Here is a 21,297-nt window from a genome sequence, read left to right on the forward strand (position 1 = left end):
AGGCGCTGATGATGCAAGGTTTGGGGGTCAAACGCGAGTGCTGCAGCCACTCTGCTTGGGGTCAGAGCCCTGCGATCACCTCCTGCAGCCCTGCCCCCGAATTTGATTTTCCCACCAAGCTGCCTGCTGGTTTCTGTGGGATGCCCCACAAAGAGGCAAGTGGAGAAAACTCTGCCAAACCCCTTCAAGCTAATCTTGCCAGGGGTCCTAGCGCTTGGTGGGGCTTTACCTGTCACTGCCTTGCTTTGGGATATCCATGTCACTGGTCTTCCCCACGTTCAGCTGAACTGAACTTGCAGCAGCAGCAGCTTCCATCGCCCTCCTGGACTCCTGAGGTAAAAAAGGGACAAATCACGTTCTCTGTCTTTGGTCAAAGTGGAGATAAGCTGAATGCCCAGCACAAAGTTAGCAGTCTGCCCTCCCCTTCTGCCCCTTGGCAGCTATAGGTATTAGTGCAGCAGGGTAGAAACCGTTCACTCCAAAGGTTTTGGGGCAGGGGGATTGGGTGTTCAAAACACGATTATGAGCAAATCTTGCCAGCAGCAGCAGCAGCACCTTCTAATAATAATCATCGTAATGATAATGACCTTTGTGAAAAACGACTCGTTTTAAAAATTACACCTGTATTCAAGCGTTCAGCTCACTGCTACTTGAGGAAACAAAGGTTACAACGTGGGATCCAGGCTATTGGGATCTATTTCGATTGAGTGCTGATCTTCCCCCAACGTTTCCAGACAAGCTGTAAGAGAAACAGGCAACCTCACAGCCCGACGGAGGTGTCCAGCCCCGAGGACCCAGCAAGCCTTACCTCTTCTTCTTCTCTGGCTTCATTTCTGGCATTGTCCAACTTCTTCTTCCTTTCTGGCATAAGGTCATCCAGAAAGCTGAGCTCGCGCTTTGAGAAGCAGAAATCCATCGCTTTCCGGACAAAGACGAGAGCCAAAACCTTCACGAATAAGAGGGAAGATGCGGTGAGCTCAGAGACGATGCCACCTCTCACTCCAACGCTGCAAACACCCCGCTGCTGAGCGGCGGCAGCTCTTACCATCATGGGAAAGATGATGGCGGCACGGGACACCTTGATGGTCCAGAGCAGGACGAGGCAGGTCAGCTGGATCACCGTGAACAAATGCACCTTTTGCAAGGGCACGTGCCGCAGGTAGATGAAATCCGGCTGGTGTTTCGCTGGCATCCAAAACAGCTTCAAGCGATCAAAGAACTGCAAAATAAAAGGGAAAGTTGCCGCCTTGGGACTGCGGCAAGTTTCTGGCCCTCTCGAGACGTGGAGGCGGTTTGCAGCATCTCGCTTGCCGTCAGAAATCCTGGATCCCACCGCGTTCCTCCTGGGAGCAGCACCCATTTTCCCTTCGCTCCATCTATCAACCGGCTTGCCCCTGAGAGCTGCCCACCAAACGGCAACTATTCCGTGCCATTCCATTATTAGCATTTCTCGGCCCACTGAATCCCCCAGCGAGGATTTCCACCAGTGGCAGAAACTGCCTTCCCTTTGCACTGAATTCCCCCGCTTTCACGTAACCAAACACTGACCTGCCCTAAACCCTGAAACAGAGAGCGCTGAACTTGCCTGGTCCTCCCAGCCCTATATACCTCCTGTGCCTCCACCAATCTTTTTCTTACACAAAAGAGTTTCATTGCTTGCTCTGCAAGAAGTTTTTCCCATGCCACTGCTTTTTTCCCTGCTGCTACGGAGACAAAATACCAGGGAAACGACATGCCGCACGCTGTAAAAGAGTCCGTACCTGAATTCCTCTGAGCGACGACACACCCATGTAGAGAAAGACGCCATAAAGCACAGGCATTGGTATAAACTGGGGGGGAAAAGAGAAAAAAAAAAAAGAATGCAATCGTTTCTTTCTCCATATTGCATTTTCAGTATTACCACCCTCTTCCACAGGCACTGCCTAAAATTGCTTGAAGCCTTCCAGCTTCCATTCAGGCTTACAGATGGGTCAGGTTTTAACCATTAAAGATTTTGTGCGCACGAGTGAGCTAAGGCTCTGCTTTAGGCTGAACTTTGGAGTTACCTCTCCTCAGAATACTCCTATTTTCCAGAAAGGTTGGAGGAAAATAGGCGATTTCACCCGTGCTACCCTATGCCGCATTCTGTGGCGGTAGAAAAACACTTCTGCCTAATCTTGGGGCAACAGGCAAAGGCCACAGGCCTCCTTTTAGCCTAGAGACGAGATTACTTTGTGGGAGGAACGTGCAAGGAAGCCCACGGGGATGACCTCAGTGTGTTTAGCTCCTGGGAACAGCTGCTCCGGGGCATTTGGGGAGCAAATTGCAGCCCGTAAAGGGCTGCCTGTTTGAAAGAGAGCAGACGTGCTGGTCTGAATATGCTCAGCTGTAACCCATAAACATGGGCGGGCCTGAAAGACACCCGAAAATTCAAGCAGTTGCGTTGCTCGCTTGCCTCGAGCACACCAAACGGGGGCCCGAAGGGCTGCAAAGCCTAACCGAGGCTGGTTCCCACCGTGGGTCAAGCCCCAAGGGTTGGGATCACCCCCTCCTCCTCCGCTCCACAACTAACTACTCAGGCCTGCAGAGAGGGGACTGTTTTTCTGTAACCTCCAACAAGCTCGCGGTTGTCGGGTGGTTTGCATTTTCCTCTCACCTTTAACACGGAAGTGAAGAAGACGGAGCAGCCCATGAGCCCAAAGATCAGCAAGCCAGTGACTCTCTGCTCTCGTATCCCCAGAAACTTGGGTTGTTCTCCTGGAGCTGAGCAGTCAGACTCTACTTTGAGGCTATTCACGTGGGTGATGGACAGGACGGTCGCAGCCACAAACCAGGGCAGCCCCATCACCGAGCACACCCCCAGCATCACGGCCACCACGAAAAGGTCCAGGTGGTACCCGCATCCTTTCTGCAGGCAGGAAAACAAGAAACAGAGCATCCCATAGCACAAGAGCAAGGATAACGTCGCAAGTCAGACTCAAACCCTGCTCGAGCACAGGTCAACTTCTTCAGAATTTAAAACAAGAAATGGAAGCAAGTAAGGGTGTACGCAGGCTTTGCACAAGCACCTGGCATGAAAATCTGGCAGGAGTTCAGACACAAGGGATATGGGGAGCTTGTGCGATACATACTTCTCCAAAAAAAACCCACCCACAACCCAAAACCACCAAACCGTTTTTTTCACTCACAAAGAAAATTCTACCACTTGCGAGGAATGTGTGACTCTGAGTTATCCCTGGCAGCGCATCAAAACAATGCATTCCCCGCACCTGCTGCCGCTGCCGTTTCAAAACAAAAACGCGCTTCCATATTGCTCCAAGATTAATTTGCTCCTCCAAAAGGTTGCTCATCTGAACTGCCCTGTCACTTGCTCCCTGCATCATCGTTAATCCAGGAGAGCATCCTGCCACGCAGCCTGACCTTGTCCCAAACCAATGCCTTCAGAAAGCATCGGCAATAAGAGCTTCTCCCCAGACCTGCAGCCCAGAAGGGGCTGGGGCCGGGGTCATCTCTCGCAGGCCCTTACCTTCAGCTTGTGCTCCTTCCTGTTCACAATAACGGCACTGATCTGCTGGTCCATGAATATCAAGATGGTGCAGAGCAGAGCTGGGACGAGCGCAGCCAACACCGTCCACCAAGGGTTGGGTCCTATGGGGTTGATGAACCACCCGCGGTCGTCTCTGGTAGGCTGCAACAAAGCCCACACATCAGCATCGTCTCCCAGCCCAGGCACTCCACTGGCTTTCCTTTTCCCCTCCCTCCCTGTGTCAGAGCACCTCCCAGCCCTGGCTTCATGTCCCCCTCTCCCGTGGGCTTCAGCAGTGCCAGTCTCCTCTTTGCAAGCACCTCTAGGTACTTCTCCTGTAGGTATCTAGTTTTGGGGCCATCTTCTCGTTGCCAGGAGGAAGCAAGGCACTTGGAGGTGGAAGAGGAGATGGTCACACCACCAGCATCTCCTCCAGACTCAGCCCTGCCCTGCCCCGGCATCACCTTGTGGCACCCCCACGTGCCAAAACACCCCATTACCTTGAACGTGTGGGGGACCTGGAGCTTTGGCGATGGGATCCCAACCACAAAGTCAAGGAGCACCATGATGGCGATGGTGAGGAAAACAGCAAAGTCGCTCACCGTGGACCGTACCTGGGGCGAGAAACCAGAGGTGAAAGGGGCATGGCAAACAGGGCCGTAACGTGAGATGCAAGAGTTGCGGACATCCACAACATTCAGGCTGGTTAACCAAATCCCACCACCCCTCTGAGCACATGCAGCCTGATCCCTTGCTTAGATACTGTTGCTGTGTTTGTCCCCGTGAGATCTGGTGTCAGATAATAAAAAAAGCTTAATTAGGCGGACAAGGGTTGGTTTAAGTCAAAACCTAAAAATAATAATAATAATATTAAAAATAAGAAAAGAGATGTCTGCCACTACAGCTACACTCACAGCTACAACGGCAACAAGGCACTGAGGCATCCTTTAGTCCTCAAAAGGAACCTCCTCATTCGAATCTACTTTCCGCTCGAGCACATAATGCGCAGAAGGTAGGGAAAAAAACCCACAACCCCAACCCCCAAAACTTTGGGAAACCTGACTTCCTACTACCTGAGGAGGGGGAAAAAAAAAAAAATTAAAAAAAATCAAACCCCAAAAATCTTCAATCTGGGGCAGATCGCGAGGCAGGTGGGAAATGCTACGATGATTTTGCACTCACGGAAATGAGTGCGGGACATCCAAGCTCTTGGAGAGCTTGGCCTGCAAGGCCAACGTTTCCCAGCTTGACCATGGCGGGGCTAATACTGCTTAGTGCTCCAGGAAAGCCATTTTGGGAAACGAGTGTGGAGATGGACGCTGGCCACCATCTTCTACTTACTCTGGTTGGAAAGTAGCGGCTGGTTTTAAACTTCTTCAAGAAGCTTGACAGGGCAAAGGTGGCGAAGAAGAGGATGCAGCACCAGAGGAACACATCAGGCGTGTAGGGGCCGTCGCGTCCACAGGCAGGTCCTTGAAACTCCCCACGCAAATGCCGACATTCCTGGAGAAACAGAGCGTCAGGACACAAAGGCAGTGCACGTGCGGCAGGGAAACCTCGCGTAGCTAGGGGGTTTTGAGGATCTTGGTCCAAGATCCACGACCCTCTAACTGCTCCTGCCAATGGAGATTTATATGTAATGAGCAGCAGCAGCTGAACAAGTGACACATCGAACTATAGAGCGGAGAAACGAGATGTGAGGGGACACCATACCACGCACCCTCGGCACATCCTCTGCCTGCCATTCGAGCAATCGTGGCTAAAGAAGACACCAGAGGGGAAGGAAACACTGGAAACTCTTGGGGAGAGAGAGAGAGGGAAGAGGGAAGGAGGGCTAAAGACAACCATGATAGGAAAGGAGGAGAAGAGACAAATCGTCCCTTCCCAGGGGAGGGCTCGCAGAACCTGGCCAAGAGGGGATGAAGGCCACCATAAGAGCCTGCCGCCCTAGGCCCGGGCTCTGCTTCCAGCAACAACAGCCTGAGAGGCTGCTCAGACATGCAAATTTATGCATGTACCTACAGACAGCACTGAACGAGAAAGCAAGGCCCAGAGTTACTAGGAACCCATTAAGGAGGCCAATTACTACCTTTCAAGCATGAACTTAAGTCCTACCTACAACTTCTACAATAATCAAACCACCCACTACTTAACCTTCCTCCCAGTCAGAAATACTGTCCGGCAACAGGCTTGAGGGGGACACTTGCTACCTACCCACAACGTTGGGGACCAGGTAGACTGGGACAAGGTGGACTCTCCTCCCGAGGACCAAGCGGTTTTAACAAACCACACGCTAGATTTAAGCAAGGACTTTTCCGAGCAGCACTAGCACAGTTTGAAGCCCATCATTCCCTGAAGGGCTCTGACTTTTGCACCATGCAAATGCCCCTGGACCCCGTGGCCGCGGCGCGAGGAAGCAGTGGCTCGGGGCACTTACGGTCACCGTGAGGTTTTCCCAGGCGATGCCAGACACGTTGATCCCGTTGCTCGCCCAGAAACGCAGCGTTTCGTTGCTGGGATGGGTCGGTGCCTCACACTTACAGCTGGGAGGAGAGAAGCCAAGACAGGGGTAAGAGAAAGGCGATGGAGGTGCAGCCCGCAGCTCCTGCCAAGGGGCAGCAGCTTTCTCAGGGGGAAAAAAACCCACTAGTAGCTGGTGAGGAAGTCCAGCTTGCTGTGCATGTGCACAGGGTAGGTGTCTCGCAGGTGACTCAGCTTCTCCAGAGCCTCGTAGATGAAGATGATGCAGATGAGGGAGGCAAAGGCTTCTTCCGTGAAGCGGGTGACGTAGCACACCAAACAGCTGGCATCGGTGGCCACCAGCACTATGCACAAGAAGGCGGTCCACAGCCCAATGCACGCCCGCAGAGACAGATAGGAGAGCGTGTACTCCCTGGGAAAGCAAAATGAAACAAAGGCTGCAAAGGCCAGCAAGAGGCCCTGAGACATGCCTGCCTTCGGGGAAAACAGGGAGCAATTCTGGAGCGTGTCAAGGCTGCGGATGGGAAATGCAGTTTCCATGTACTACTACAGAGAGCCTCGGGGCTGTGGTGCAGGGTGTAGACCCACAGGAGGAGAGGCCAATTATTTAGTTACCACTGTTGAACAAGGATCTTGTGTTAACACCTTGGAGGCTGCTTGAGGTCAGGTCCCTCTTGGGCCAGGTGGTGTTCTCCCACATCACCCTGATGCCCTGACACTGAAACCAGCTGGGTTTGCACCCAGTCACCTGCTGCCAGCAAGCTGGGGCTTAATGATAAACCTTATGGCAATAAGGGTGGTTTATCTCCCATCAAAGCCATAGCAACAAAAGGACTGTCACTAAAATCTAGCAACTACCCCTAAGAAACAGAAAAGCAAAGCAAAGCATCTTTTCTCCATCACTGCCCCCTTCTGAAGGCTCTCGCAGCACCCAGCTGCGGCAGCCAGCCTTACTTGCAGAATTTGTAGAGGATCTTCTCAAACACGAGGACGGGTCCGGTGCTGCCGAGGATGGTGAGAGGTTGGCCGGCAAAGAGGCAATACACCACGCCGGCCATGGACGCGCCCAGCAGCGACTCCATGGCACTCTGTCCGGGGAAGAGAGGCAGCCGTGAGTAAATAAATCGTTAGGGAGAAACAAAAACCAAAGCCGATTCACTGCAGCGAGGACTTTGGCCTGACTTTTATCCTCCCCCATGCCCCCCAACAGAGAGACGTGCTCACTATCTGGCCATTGGTCGCCTCCCCCAGCAGTCCCCCAAAGGTGATGACAGGGGACATGCAGGCACAGTAGAGGAAGAGGAAGGACGCCAGGCACTGCAGGCTCAGACCATCCCGGAAGTCGCTCCAGAACCACGGGGCTTTCCGCTTCACGTCCAGGGTCAAACCTCCAAAGAGCCTGCAGGAAGGAAAAAGAAGAGAGTCTGTTCTCTTGGAGGAACATGGTGACTTTGCTTTGCTGCAGAAGGGCAATCAGAAGCACGGAGTCACTTTCGTGGCTAAAAAGAAGCACTCTCCTTCCTCCCAAATCAAGGAAACCTGCGTGCAATGGTGATGGCTGGGGCTGAGCCCAGCTGCCCAGATCTCCCCCCTGCCCAGCCCAGGGGACCAAGCTGGCAATGCGGAGCCCCTTCGTTGAACCAGCTAACCCCAAAGACCTGCTAGAAGGGAGGGTGCATGCTCAGATTTGAGAAGCAAACAGAAAAAAAACCCAAACTATTAAAGCTCCCACCTTCCCGTCCGCTGCAGTTCAGGGCCACTGTGTTTCTCCAGCGTGCTGTGAGAAGCACTGTCGTCAAGAGCTCCTGGCATCTTCCTTTTTTCCTGTTAAAATGGAAGTAAGATAAAGCTATGGACTTGTAACCGCTGGCTTGTTTTGCTTCTGGTCTGGCTCTGTGACTGTGTCAGAGTGGGACCTTGTGAATTTGGGCCCCTGAACAGCATCCCCAGCCGTCCTGCCCATCCCCCTCGCGCCTCCCACCTGCGAAGGGACGTTTTTCGGGGGCTCGATTCGGATCGATGGATCCCACTCTCCTGGCGGCAAGACCGTGACCTGATCCAGAAACTCGTCGATGCCAGCCACGAGGTCAGCCCCGTTCTTGGCTTTATAGGCAACGTCACGGAAAACCTGCCAAGAGAAGACAACCTGGTGAGAGGACAACCCAGCTCGGAGGTCCTAACCAGTGCAATAAGCTCTTGGCTAAACGCAAGGCTTTTTCCCCAAAATTTCCTGCTGGAAAGGGCAGGAAATACTCCCCCAAAAGGAAAAATCTGTGCGTCAGGGCATTTGTAATCATCTCCCCCACGAGGCCCCCGTCCCCCATGGCACACCATACCCTTCTGCTTAAAGAGCAAGAGAAGTTTGACTGGCCCTGGCAATGCCACCACTGGGGACAGCGTGCTGGGGACCCCGGCAAGAAGGATGAGATACAGGATGCACCCCGGGTGGGATTTCAGCCTCCAGGATGTGGGGTGATGCAAATCTGCGTGTTCGCTTCGGGGTGAGAAAGAGGGCTGGGCTATTTGGAGAGCTGCGGGCAGCTGGGACAGCAAATCCTCTTCCTCACTACTTCAGAGACAGGGAGAGCTGAAGAAAGGCAAAAATGACCCGGAGCTATCTCATCTTGTCGCACCTCATCTGTCATGATAGTGGCCATGGACCTGCCGATCTCATGGTACTGATGGGCTTTTCCTTCTGGTCCAAGCAAAACAAACAGGAACCTGGGCAAGAAAAACAAAATGAGAGAGAGAAGAAGGTGTCCTTGCTCCAAGAGCACCCAAGGAAAGCCCTGGCAGCTCCCAGCCCGGAGCGTGGCTCAAGACGGGACACGTAGGCTCAGCGACGCCACGATGAATTTGAAATTCTTCAAAACCGACGGCAAATTTCATTTGGGGGCCAACTTTCATTACAATTGGCCGATGGGTTTAAAAGCTACAGCAGGGAATGGAGAAACGAAGGCGAGGAGATGTGGGTGGGGGAAACGTGCTTGCTCCCCCTCCCACTCGCCTTGTTCCCTTGGGACACCAAACTGATGCCTGCAACTCGATCTTTGGTTGGGTGTCTTTTTTACGGAAAAAATTTGCGCTTCTCATTCGCACCTTGTTGGGATGGGAACTTCCGTCATGCCCGAGAGGCGGACAGCCGGGCTCAGGCGGACAAATGCCACGATGGGCTGGTGAAGGAAATCCAGCTCTCCTACGAGCACGTTGGATGCTTCAGCCCCGGTGGGAATTTTCTTCATGAAGTGCAGCTCCGCCTGGGCACGACAAGCGATTTTCAGGCAATTACCCCAAAAGCAAAGCCCACAGCGCTCTGCAGCACACTCTCCAGCCAAGTTTGCAAGAGCAAATCTGGCCCTAAAGGCGTGAGAAAGCTACGAGTGTCTCACCTTGCTTAAATCCGTTGCTCTGCTCTCAGGGTTCACCCCATCTTTAGCTTCTGCAGCGGTGGGAGAAGGACAAGAGGTGATTGTTTGGGCTGGTAGGAAAAAGAAAGACACTCAGAAAGATGGACGAGGAGCAACTGGGACGCTTCTCCTTTGCCCGGACAAGTCTAATGGGGCCACAGCCCTGCAGAAAGCCTCACCTGGCTTGTAGAGGAGGTGCAGGTCTGACTGCCTCTTGCTCACATCAGCAAACGAGCAGACAGCGGGCAGAAGGTTGGTTGTCTTCTCGTTCTGATGGTGGTGCTTCCTCAAAAGGACTTCTCGAACTTGCGCCCGCACGTGCTCGTCAAACTCCGTGGACTGTTCTTGCTGGGCCAGGATCGTATCTGAGGATGGCAAAGGGAAACAAAGCCATCAGAGCAGAAACCCCAACAAGTCCCGACCCCCAAAGCCCCCAGGGAAGGCTGTGCCACACAGGCTGCACCCTAATGCCGGCTCAGCCTTGCATAGCAAGGCCTTTTAATAATGTTCAGCCTTTGCAGCCAAAACGAGAATTTTCTTCTGCTAAGAAACATGGCATCCAAGTGCTTATTCATCATTCCGCTAAGATAAATATTTCCCATTCTAAATGACACAATTTTCTTGCCCGACCTGGCCTTTCTGACTCTACACGTTCACCCAAATTATAAGCGATCTATAGCACAGACGTTCCCAGAGCTTCCCGTGCTGATCGAGTGCAATTTGCCGAGCCCAGGGAGAAACGTGCTAAGAACGGCTCCGACTTCTCCAGCCCTTGAAAGGGCTGAATGGAGACCTGCCGCCAGTCAAAGATAACTTCTCCAAAGCGGCTTTTGCAATTAACTTCAAGTATCTTCCCCACAGAAATACACTGCTTGGTCATCGCCAGATAAACTCTGCCTTAAAACTCTTACATGCTGGATCTTAAGGCAAAAGCAAAAAAAAGAATGTGAGGAAACAGCTTGTAAGAAATAGTTCCTTTAAGGAGGTTCAGCTCTTACGCAGACTCTGTATTTCTAAGAGCAGCCTGCTAAGCCCTGACACACGCTCCTTTTTGGCTGCAGAATATTCTCTAGTGGCTTCTCCAACCCCACAAACTGCTTTCAAAAGGACCCCGCATTGGAATAAAAAAACGGTGCGACTGTTGCATGCCCAGTCTACATCCAAAAACAGCTCATGAGAAAAACACAGTGGCACTTCTGGAAAAGGACGTGCCATTGGGGCAGGGTTTGATTTGGGAGTGAAGAGCACCGTGGCGAGCTGAGCTCGGCTGTTCCCGGAGGGATGCAGCGCCCATGGTACCTGCAATCTCTTCGATGCTGTTGGCACAAATGTCCAGCAGCACCGACCCGTTGCTGATGCAGCTCCTCAGCTCGGAGAGGCTGTGCAAGGACAGCGTGCCAACGTAGGGCTTGCTCCAGCGCTCGCCGCCATCTTCCACGTCCTCCTCAAACTTCAGCCACCTGCGGACATCGGGTGCGATCAGCCCCATTGCAAGAAAACAGCCCCAGCTCTGCAACCCCTTTGACAGAGCCACGGGGTGGCAAGAGGAGAAGGCTCCTCGTGCCGCCACCTGCAGCTGCAAAAGCTTCGCATCCTGGAGAGGAGAAAGCAGAGCCCACGGGCGCTGCCGGTGCAGGGACTCCTCTCCCACCGCAGCCAAGCAGCAGGGATTTACCTTGCCGTTTCCTTCCACTCGCCATCTCGGCCCTCTTTTACACAGATCTCATCCAGCTCGGAGAACAAGTGGTGAGAGAGGTGCTGCTCGTCCTCCTTGCTCCTGAGAATGAACTGCACCCGCTGGGACGGGGAGCCTGGGGGCAGAAGGCAAAGACCCATCCCGTTACTGCGCCTGAACACAGCTCGTCACGCTCACGTGCAAAGTGGCCATCAGCACCAGTGCAGCCATAAACACTGGGCTGGCCCCTCTCCTCTGCATCTGTCTGGGCTTGCACAGAGCCGTGGAGAAGGAGAAGCATCTAGTCCACCTCTGCGTGAGGATGGGCTGCTTTCCTTCCCCACATTGCCATTTTTAAAGCCAGGATCCCTCTAAGGAAGACGAGCCTAAACCCATTATGCATTTAACTGCATTAAAAAAAACACAAACAAAAAAAAACAACAAAAAAAAAGAAAACTTGGGAAAAAGAGGGTGTTGCTCAATACGGCCACTTTCCCTCGGAAGAACAGCAACTCACTCAAACTAGCCACGGGGACCTGCTTGCAGAAGGCCCCAGCGCCCACGTTGCCCCCAGGAGTTTAGCAAATGCCGCGGTGGGACTTACAGTGGTAGCCCTGCTCCATCGGGGCAGAGTCCTTCTCCCGTTCCCCTTCCCGATGCTTCTGGCTGTGGCGTCGGTGATGCCGGTGGCTCTGCCTAACCAGTGGCATCCGCGCGCCCACGTACAGGGTCCGGTGGCCTGCGAAAAAGCAGCGGTTTTTGCAGCACTCTCGGCATTGCGGCAATGGTTGAGGTGGCCGGTGCCTTGCTAAGCCACGGTTATATATCCCAGGAGCAACGCCAGCTTCCCTGAATGTTATTTTCACTGGACCTCCTTTTTTCCAAGCCTATTTTACTCGAGCTTTGCAACAACACAGCAACAACAAGTGTTGGCTCTGGGTCATCTAAAAGTGCCCCCAAAGTATTGGACCTCTTCTCAAATTCCAGCTTCGGCTGGACAACACTCAGACTTGCTCATTAAGCAGCAACACAAGCTAATTATTTTCAAAATCTCTGTATGGCACGAGGCGACAAGAGACGATCAAATCAGTCCCATCGTAATGAACTCCAGAACAAAAAAAGAAAATCACAGCCCCGCGTCTGCAGCCCTGAAATGATTCTCCTGACCTCTCCAAGCCAGGAGCAGCCTCTGCGAGAAAAAAAGCCGTGAATTATCGAGCCCTGTGGCTACAACTCACACCGTGGCCTCCCGGGGGGCTTTTTCCCTCCGTTTAAAAAGCCGTAATAGTAAAAAACGTGACAATAACTGTGCTGCTTCATTGAGAAGCGCGGCACGTTTTGCTGCACATGATGTGACACCCGACAAGGCACACAGGAGAGACTTTGTGCAATGGGAAAACGCGCTGGGCTGGTGGCTCCTCTCCCAGGATCTCAGCAGAGACTCACCTTCCAACTCCTCCTCCTCATAGCGAACACTGACAGTGTTGCTCCTTCTTCCCCGGTCAATCACTGCCTCCTCGTCATGTCTCTGTTTAGCAACGACAAGAAGGGAAAAGTTGGGGCTGGGGGTGGAGAGCTCCCTTACGTCCTCCCAGCCATCACCCACCCCTGCGTCCACGCGAGTCCACGAGCCATCACGCCTCTACGTGCCGCCTCCTCCTCCTTCAGGCACAGCCCTAAAACCACGGACTTGTAGGAGGTTTTCCTTCCCATACGCAAATAAAACAGCCCATAACATCACCTCTACTGTATACCACGAGAGTCTGGACGTCTTTAATACAGCAGGAGAGGGATGAGTGTTTCAGACCAAAAAAACCCACCTCCTGCTTTGTTCTTGAGGTTCCTGTCTAAAAAAGTGATTTCCAAACTGGAAAAAAACCAACCCCAACCCACAAAACTGCACTTTTGAGCCCCGGCCGTGCTACCTGTAACTCTTCCAGAAGTGTCATTTTGTAACCCCCGTTTGGGTTCATCCTCACGTCAGTCACTGGGTTTCGGGGACAACTGAACCTCCAGGTCAGTCAGGGGGCCCGATTCCCCAGGGACTGATGGAGTAGCCCTCACGGGAGGAGCTAAGTGGCACCCAGTGTGCACCAACTCCAGAGACACAATAGGGACCATTGTGAAATCACAAGCTATGATGCGGATCCAGGCAGCTACTTAAAGCCATGCACCCCTAGAGCCTTCCCGCTTGGAAAACTTAGTGCCTGGGGAGAAGCCAGCTCTGCTTGGAGCAAAAACTCTCCAGAACAGAGAAACTTCCTGCATGAGAGGTGTCAGGCTCAAAAGTGTGCAGAAGGAAAACCCTTCACAGGCTCGTTCACCCTCCTGAGAAGCAAAGCCCACTAGCAGCATCATGTTTTCTCTCTTTTTCTTTCTAACAGTAGAGCTGAAGCTCTAGCATCCTGAGGATAACAGGAGGCACAAATACGGTAGGGAAAAAGAATATCTTATTGGATCAATGGGTAGATTCAGAAAAAAACCCTGCTACACAGTAGTTTATCCTGGCTGCTAGCTAGAACCGAGAAGACTGTTTTTTCCACCTGGGTCAACAGTTCCGGTGAAACATACTACCCGCCTAGGACAGCTGCATCTGAGGAACAAGAATTAGTTATCTGCAATACAAGGAATAACAATGAGTCATTTAGTGCCATGATATTCATCAGGCTGCACAGAGAAACAAGAGACAAATGCATTTGAATAACCATGTCTTGTGTTACGTTTTAACCACTTAACATTCCGTGAGAAATAGCCCAAGAGCTCAAGAAGAAAGAGCAGCAAGGCAGGAGACAGGTGAAAGCCTAGAGCGCCAGCTAGACGGAATGAAAGACCCTTCCAGCAACAACAGCCTGAGAGGCTGCTCAGACATGCAAATTTATGCATGTACCTACAGACAGCACTGAATGAGAAAGCAAGGCCTGGGGGGATCATTTCCCCTCTGCTCAGGGCTGCTGGGGCCAGTCTGTGTGCTCTGTCCAGACTGGGCTCCCCAGGACAAGACTGGGACTCACTGGGGCGAGCCCAGCAAAGGGCCACAAAGGTGACGAAGGGACTGGAGCACTTTTCATATGCGGAGAGGCTGGGAGAGCTGGGACCCTTCAGCCTGGAGAAGGCTCAGGGAGCTCTTATCCATGTACATCTGATGGGAGGGAATGAAGAAGAGGGAACCGGGCTCTTCTCAGCAGCGCCTTCTGGCAGGACAAGAGGCAAAGGGCACAAACTGCAAAACATGAAATTAAAGCTGAACACAAGAAAAACTTTCTGACTGCAACTGTGGTCGAGCACTGCAACCGGTTGCCCACAGAAGTTGTGGTGTCTCCACCCTTGGAGTCCACTCAAAACCTGAGGGGACACGTCCTGGGCAACCTGCTCTGGGTGACCCTGCTTGAGCAGGAGGGCTTGGACTCAATGATATCAAAGGTCCCGAAAACCTCAACGGTTCTGTGAAAGCCACAGACAGAGATCTCTGCCTCAAGCCGAGAGGCAGCAGTCATCAGCCGACTCAGAGGAGCAGGCTGGGAGGCAGCTAGGAAACTCTTCCCAGTTCCTCCCTTGTCATCCCTGCCTCAGGTGTGCAAGCCAGTGCACCGCTTTGTTGAGCCGCCCAGTTCTCATCCCGCTGTGATTCTGCAGGTAACGTTAACACAAAGGAGTGAGAGGGGAAGAGCTTTAGTTAACGGCATGGGAACCTGAAAGCACAGGACAACTTTTCCCCAAACGTGGGCAATGCTGCTTAGATTCTGTCACCTAGGGAAGAGAAGGAAGACGACAAATGGGCCAAAGGGTTACACAGGAATGAAATACAAGGAAGGTGCAAGAGACATCAAAAACATCGATATGTGCCCCAGAAGACTATTTTGTAGTCAACTGACCTGCCCACACCCGACTGTGGGCATGAGGCCTCCGCTCCGACTTCCACTCTTCTCCTCTTCACCATTTCTTCCACTGCAGCACTATCTGACACTTCTTTTCTTCTCTTGACCTTCAAAACATTGCAAACTTGGTATTGATAAAATTTGATTTTGACTTTTCTATTTTAGAACAAAAGTCAGACTTAATATACATCTGTGTTTCGCAACATTGTCCAGGCTTATACAACCAAAACCAAAAAATGACTCAGGAATAAAAGATTAGCTGCCTTATTCAAACAGAAGGTAAGCACTGAGAGGCCATCCAGAGAATTATGCTCAACAGTTTTAAAGAAGAACTACTGCTTCCCAGGACATCCTATTGGCTCCATTTTTAGAGGAGGGCCTAGGAACATCATTAGCAGGAACGTAATGCTAGCAGAGAGAGCGGGATTTCCTCGGGGGGAATTTGGACAGGACACCTTCACTAATTCACTCCATCTTCAGACACTTACCTGTATTGAAAACAAACCCACCCTGAGATCTCACTAAACAATTACTTTCCAAAGAAGCTTAACTTGGTTGTTTTCGACACATGCAGCACTTAGGAAACTACTTCATTATTCAGCACTATTGACCTCATACAGACTCTCACAGCGAAGAAACCATTTGACAGCTCAGCTCAGACTTGGCGAAAACACATTTAACTGAAGCCAGCACGGCTCTCACGTCCTCAGGCAGGACTTCATTCAAAGTCCGCTGGAATTGACAGGAAGGTTTCCCTCAACTTGGATGGTTCTAGGTGAGAATTCACTCCCACCTTACACTGCCTGACTGACACCCAGAAACAGGACAACTACAGCATTGCCTAGATATATCTTCTGCTTCTCCAGACTACTTGGAATATCACTTTTTTTTAAAAAAAAAAACAACACACAAAAGAGAACCACACACGCAACTTAAAAGCTCATCACTGCCCTTGTTTACTTCTTTACCTGTAACAGAGGTATTGTAAAATCTGGTGAATATTTGGTGACTGGACTTTCTTTAACCAACTTTATAGTACTTTTTTGCATTGCACCACACGTCCTGAGAACAAGATAAATGACTTAGAAACAATGCTGGACTTGCATATGATATCTTGAAACCGAAGAACTGCAAATACAGCTCTTTCAGAATTCCTGGCTGTGAATAACACAAGCCAGTGGGATGGGGACAATTGCTTTGGACTACTTGTCCATTTGATAAGGGAGACCAGAATATCTACTAAGTGCTCACAAGACAGACCAGCAGCAGCCTTTCCCAGGGACCAATCATCAGAACAGGAAACAGTAAGAAAAAAACCTCAGTTTTCACAACAGAGGAGGTTCAATGCAGAGTCCCACAGAGGTCTCAGCTGGGGCCTGAGGCTCTTCAGGGAATTCATAGAAAACCTGGAAAATGAGACACTAGGGAGGTGACAACATTTGCTAATTATACAAAAGACATTATTACCATTATTACTATCATTATTTAGAAAAACAAATGCATTCTTTCTTTAGGAAAACAGAAACAAAGAGCGTGAAATTCAACGTCAACAAATGTAGTCAAGCATAAGGAAGAAAAACACATGTTCCATATATATATGTGCTGGCTCCAGCCTAGTTACCGACATTCAAGAATGAAGGCTGGGAGCCACTGGGCATTGCTTCATAAAAATACTAGCTGAAGAGTCAGCAGTGGGTGAAAAGGCAAAGAGAAATTCCAGACATTTTCAAAAAAAGCAATACAGGACAAAAGAGAACACATTGCTATGCTCTATTTCAAATCCATGGTACAGCCATACCGCACGCAGTTTTGCTCCCTCTCATTCAAAGACACAGTGGAGGAAGGGAAAGGGAAAAGCAAGACATAGATCATAGATGTTTCCAGACATTATCCAAACATAACCATAGTGAATTACCACAAGATACGCCGTGCTGAAATAGAGCCGAGTTCTAGATACATCGTGCAAATGTAGGGATAAGGCACGAGGTGGACATTCTCATGTTTGAATCTCATCTTCGATACTCTCTCCCATTTACTGACATCTGAGAACAACAATAAGACTTAAGAACATAGCACTAACATTTCAAAGGAGCAGGAGTCCTCTTGTAAAGCTTCAAAAGTCATACCACACTGAACGTATATGCAGAAGGGAGCACCTACAATCTGTCCGTATGAACTTGGTGAAAAAGCGCTAGTAACACATTACAAGAAACACTCACCCAGGTGACACTCTCCCATCAGTTGCTTGCATTAATAGCATTGTGTTTCCTTAACTGTATCTGGCTTCAGTCCTGACATCTTCCCGCAAGAAACAACATGCCAGGCGCTCCCAACCCTGTGAATAAAACCTCATCAGCTTTCCTAACTAAAAAGTAATTTTTTTAAAAACTGAAAAGGACTAGGATTCACAGGAGTAGCGTCATTACATTCACTTCACAGTTCAAAATGGGAGGACAAAAGATAATTGACATGACAAACGCCACAGTTACAGACGTTCCTTCCTGGGGGTGCAGTTCGCACACCTAGGAGCTCATGCGTGCAAGAATGGGTGACGCCAGGCAGCAGTCTCCTTACGTGCCTCTGATCTCAGGAAGAAACAGGTAACATGAATACTTTTACTCCATTTGCTAGCAGAAACTAACATCCTGAGGACCAGAGATGGAGCCCAAGATTTGCCTAGATGAAACGCTGACGCAATCAGTTCCTTTAAGGGATGAAATTGTTCGTTTGAGTTTGGCTTCAAGGACTCCCACAGCTGGTGATTAACTAAGAGGTATGCTACAGCGAGGAGCCCGACACACAGATTGCAGGACAACTCATCACGCCAGGCCTCTGAGCTTGCAGTTCTCCGCAGGGCCCGGTGCTGGCTGAGCAGGTGGATGGACTTCCCAGTTCTAGAAATACAAGCTCGGGAATCAAACCCTCCTCAAGCACGCAGGCAAAACTGGCTGCGCTTTAGCGAAGCAAACCAACAACGAGGCTTCGTTTGTTTGGGTGCCTCCTCTCTGACAATGCTCTGGGCTACTTTCTCTTCCTGGCAGTAAGAGGAATAAGTTGCTCTCATACATACCAGCTTCTGACAGGGAAAGAGGATGACCTCGTTCTTGCCTGCTAGGACCAGGGGTGGCAATAACGCAGTCTGCCGAGACTGGAAGGGAATGCCTTGGAGGCGGAAACACGTGGGTGTTCATTACTCCTGGGCACTCGGAATCACGGGAGGTGATGATGCCAAAGGGCCTGATCCGATTCACAAACTGACACACCTTAGGACTGAAAAGGCTTCTCCTTCAACTAACTTACTTTTCTCTGCAACAACAGCCTCAGGAGAGTAACTTCTTCTTAACCCTTTACACTACAGCAACTACAATGTTTAATCCTAATGTACCTTACAAGAAAACTACTGCGGTCTTCTCTACTAGTGGGCCAACACTGCTGCGCCTGTAAGGAGCGCTTTACGTTTTATTAACCTTTTGAAACAACGCACTAGCTTTCCTTGCAATCGCATTACGTGGGCTTCCTGGGACTTTACATATACACGTTTGTTTTCTCTGGCTAAATCAGATTTGGAACGCAGGGGTGGCCATCTGAAAACACTGCAAAACATTCTTTTTACGTACATCAGTTCTCTGGTGAAGGCAACAACTGAGGAGGATCTTCAGCTAGTGTAAAACTGCAAAGCTCAAAGGACTCGTACTCCAGCTAAAGATCTGCGCACTACTAGGCAGGAATGTCAAATTAAGCAATGCCCAACAGATACAAGTCATTGGATCTTTTCTTTTACAAGTAGGAAAGAAAGGGTACACAGAAAGATAGTGAAGTGGTCTGTAGAAAATGGATGTAAATCATCAAGATTTCCGAGGATTACTCGAATTGCTTCCTGGAGAGGCCAAAATAAGAAAGGAAGGAAGAATATTAACAAGATAGCCACAATTCCACTGTCAAGTACAGTTTTCAGGCTTGGGAAAAAAATAACATTGCAGTTTGCAGGAGTCATGGAAGAGCAGGTTCCAGATATTTTGCTTTTCCTCTTCCCCTTCTTCCCCCTGCTCCCTCCCATCACCTCAGAGCATGCTGCCCTAACAGATTCACAGAAACTGAAGTGAATGAATATCTTAACCCTGAATTAACATGGAAGCATTACTATGGAGAGTGGAGGTGTGCTTTTAAATTTAAGAAGTTCTACATTTAAGAAGCCTCCTCCTTGCCAGCACAACACATGCACTATTGACCTGTTTCAAAAATAAACATATTCCCCTTTTTCAGAATATTGACCCAATTCAGTTACAAAGGAACTGTAATTCAGCTCCAACAAACTCCTGCTTTATAAAGGGGAAACTTTTTCTAGGAATACCTTTCAGTATTTTCAAAAGTGAAAAAGAAAAAAAAAAAAGAACCAATAATTTTCTGTATCAGTTAAGATCAGCACACTTTCTTCAATACTATTTACAATGCTACTACTGTACTCTGAAGATTTGTTTAAACTTAACTAACAGGAGCATTTTTAAGCAGGCAGTATATTGGTCTCATTTCCTCGGGAATGGCAGGGGCTTTCTTCTGTCTCAGGAAGAAGATGACAACAACAGAACTCATCAGCTGTCACCGAGCTTGGCCACAAAGTAATGGCGTCATTAAAAGAACGTCCCCTGGCTCCCACAGCTATGAGGAAAGCACATGCAATTGAGCATTAGATTAGCTGCTATCAAGCTAGCTCACCAGTACTGCCACAGCTCCTGAAAAACTAGGAGGGTCTGACAGCTAGTCAAGCCTGAGAAGTTCAAAGCAGTGGTCAGGTCTGGGGCTGAGAGCGAAACCACGGGAAAGTGCTACTGCAGAACGAATCTGAACAGGAACCAGCAAGGCACGGAGTGCAACGAGCTCCACAAATAGGAGTTTTCATTTGTCCAATTTCAACAGGCAGTAGCTTCTTTGAAGTATTTCTGATAAAAGCATTACTCGCGCTAATGCTGCCTGTTGATGACACTTTTCATTTACGTCATTTTTTTCACCCTCGTACTCTCTAGAGAAGTTCCCCATTACTCGCACTTGAAATGCTGCATTTGACAAAACGTCCTCCGTCCCATAACAAACAAAAGATTTGCTCAGCCTAACATTCAGCTAAGCTCCCGTGGACCTGCTTCATCTCCTACCTCTAACTCCTTGACAGCACTTTCAGTGGTGTCGAGATCCAGACCGCTGTGAAACAAACAGAGAGTTAGTCCCACCCCAGCCAAAAAGCAACAGAGCTACGTTCCTTGTAAGAGTTTAAACAACAACAAAACATCATTCCCATTGCACAGAGAAAATACTTAGCAGGCAGATGAATTCCCAGTTTATTGTTCTTAAAAAACATCCAGTCTTCCACAAGGACTGTTCCTTTTCAATTTTCTGCCCATTTGTATTTTGTGCATCTGAGGATACAAAGGATGAGAGATCAGATCTTTTCAGTCAGTCCTCACTAACCTTTAGGACTGGGGTTTTTGACAAGGTGCCCTCAAACCAGCACCTCTCTCTTCCAGCCTATCGCAATGCCATTCTGCTCAAGGGACTAAAAGAAGGAACCGGCAGGACGTGTCTCTCAATCCCCTCCACAGTGCAAACCTGCAGAGGAACGGGCCTTCACAGCATTGGAGCTAGGCCCTGTGATGCTGGGAGTTGGGTACTGCCTGCATCAAACTGTGTTCGCACCTATTAACGACATCTTTTGTAAGCCAGCTTCTCAAAAGTTGTTCATTGCCAGGTATCGGCCCACAATACAATGCACAGGGAGAGAGAAGGTCTCAAAGAAAAGCTGAACCCATTAAGAAGTAAACAAATGTCGCACAAGTGTCACTTGGAAATAAGGAAATAGGGTGGAGTGTAAGGAATTACGGCATGCAAGTATTCGCTGGTATATGGTCTGGCAGGCAGCCACTCTCATATCCTCCACATTCAGGGGCCCCAGCCAGAACTCGGTCAGAGATGAGAACTTTCCTTCCTCTTCAGAAAGGCCCTCTCCTTGCTTAATATGGAAGAAGTTAATGAAAGGAGTTACACAGCGCGCCACAGCAGAAGGACAGATATCACCCACCCAAGACTTACGCTGTGGTCATGAAGTCTTCAGGAATCAGCAGGGACACAAAAGTACGATTCAGGAAGGGACGCTGAAGCGGCGATGAGGGGAAGAGGGTGGAAAGAATGGAAGAAAGCAAGGCGCGATGACAGGCTGCCAAACTCAAACAAATGCAGTGCTCTCTCTACCATCGGGAGATCAAACACCTGCAGGCTGCTCAGAAACGTACGCACACTACTGGCAGTGCTGTCCAAAGGGATTACGCTGAGGGAAAGAGCTCGGTCACAGACAAGAGCAACGTTTCA

At 50.0% G+C, this 21,297-nt stretch overlaps 1 protein-coding gene across 1 annotated transcript; it reads right to left on the reverse strand.

Moving 5' to 3' along the window:
* Positions 1 to 340: 340 nt before the first annotated feature.
* On the reverse strand, positions 341 to 21,032 carry LOC142027802 (electroneutral sodium bicarbonate exchanger 1-like). The gene is made up of 22 exons (XM_075022008.1): positions 21,022 to 21,032; positions 20,091 to 20,136; positions 12,515 to 12,710; positions 11,661 to 11,807; positions 11,069 to 11,204; positions 10,693 to 10,853; positions 9,573 to 9,758; positions 9,376 to 9,464; positions 9,086 to 9,243; positions 8,620 to 8,707; positions 7,968 to 8,114; positions 7,719 to 7,810; positions 7,211 to 7,385; positions 6,941 to 7,074; positions 6,153 to 6,398; positions 5,943 to 6,048; positions 4,006 to 4,119; positions 3,506 to 3,667; positions 2,636 to 2,887; positions 1,761 to 1,829; positions 1,046 to 1,219; positions 341 to 946 (listed from the first exon to the last, which is right to left on the reverse strand). Exons 1-22 carry the CDS (start codon positions 21,030 to 21,032, stop codon positions 761 to 763), a joined length of 3,075 nt encoding a protein of 1,024 aa, XP_074878109.1. The 3' UTR covers positions 341 to 760.
* Positions 21,033 to 21,297: the final 265 nt, after the last annotated feature.

The sequence above is a fragment of the Buteo buteo genome, unplaced genomic scaffold (assembly GCF_964188355.1).
Source record: "Buteo buteo unplaced genomic scaffold, bButBut1.hap1.1 HAP1_SCAFFOLD_58, whole genome shotgun sequence".
Lineage (NCBI taxonomy): Eukaryota > Metazoa > Chordata > Aves > Accipitriformes > Accipitridae > Buteo > Buteo buteo.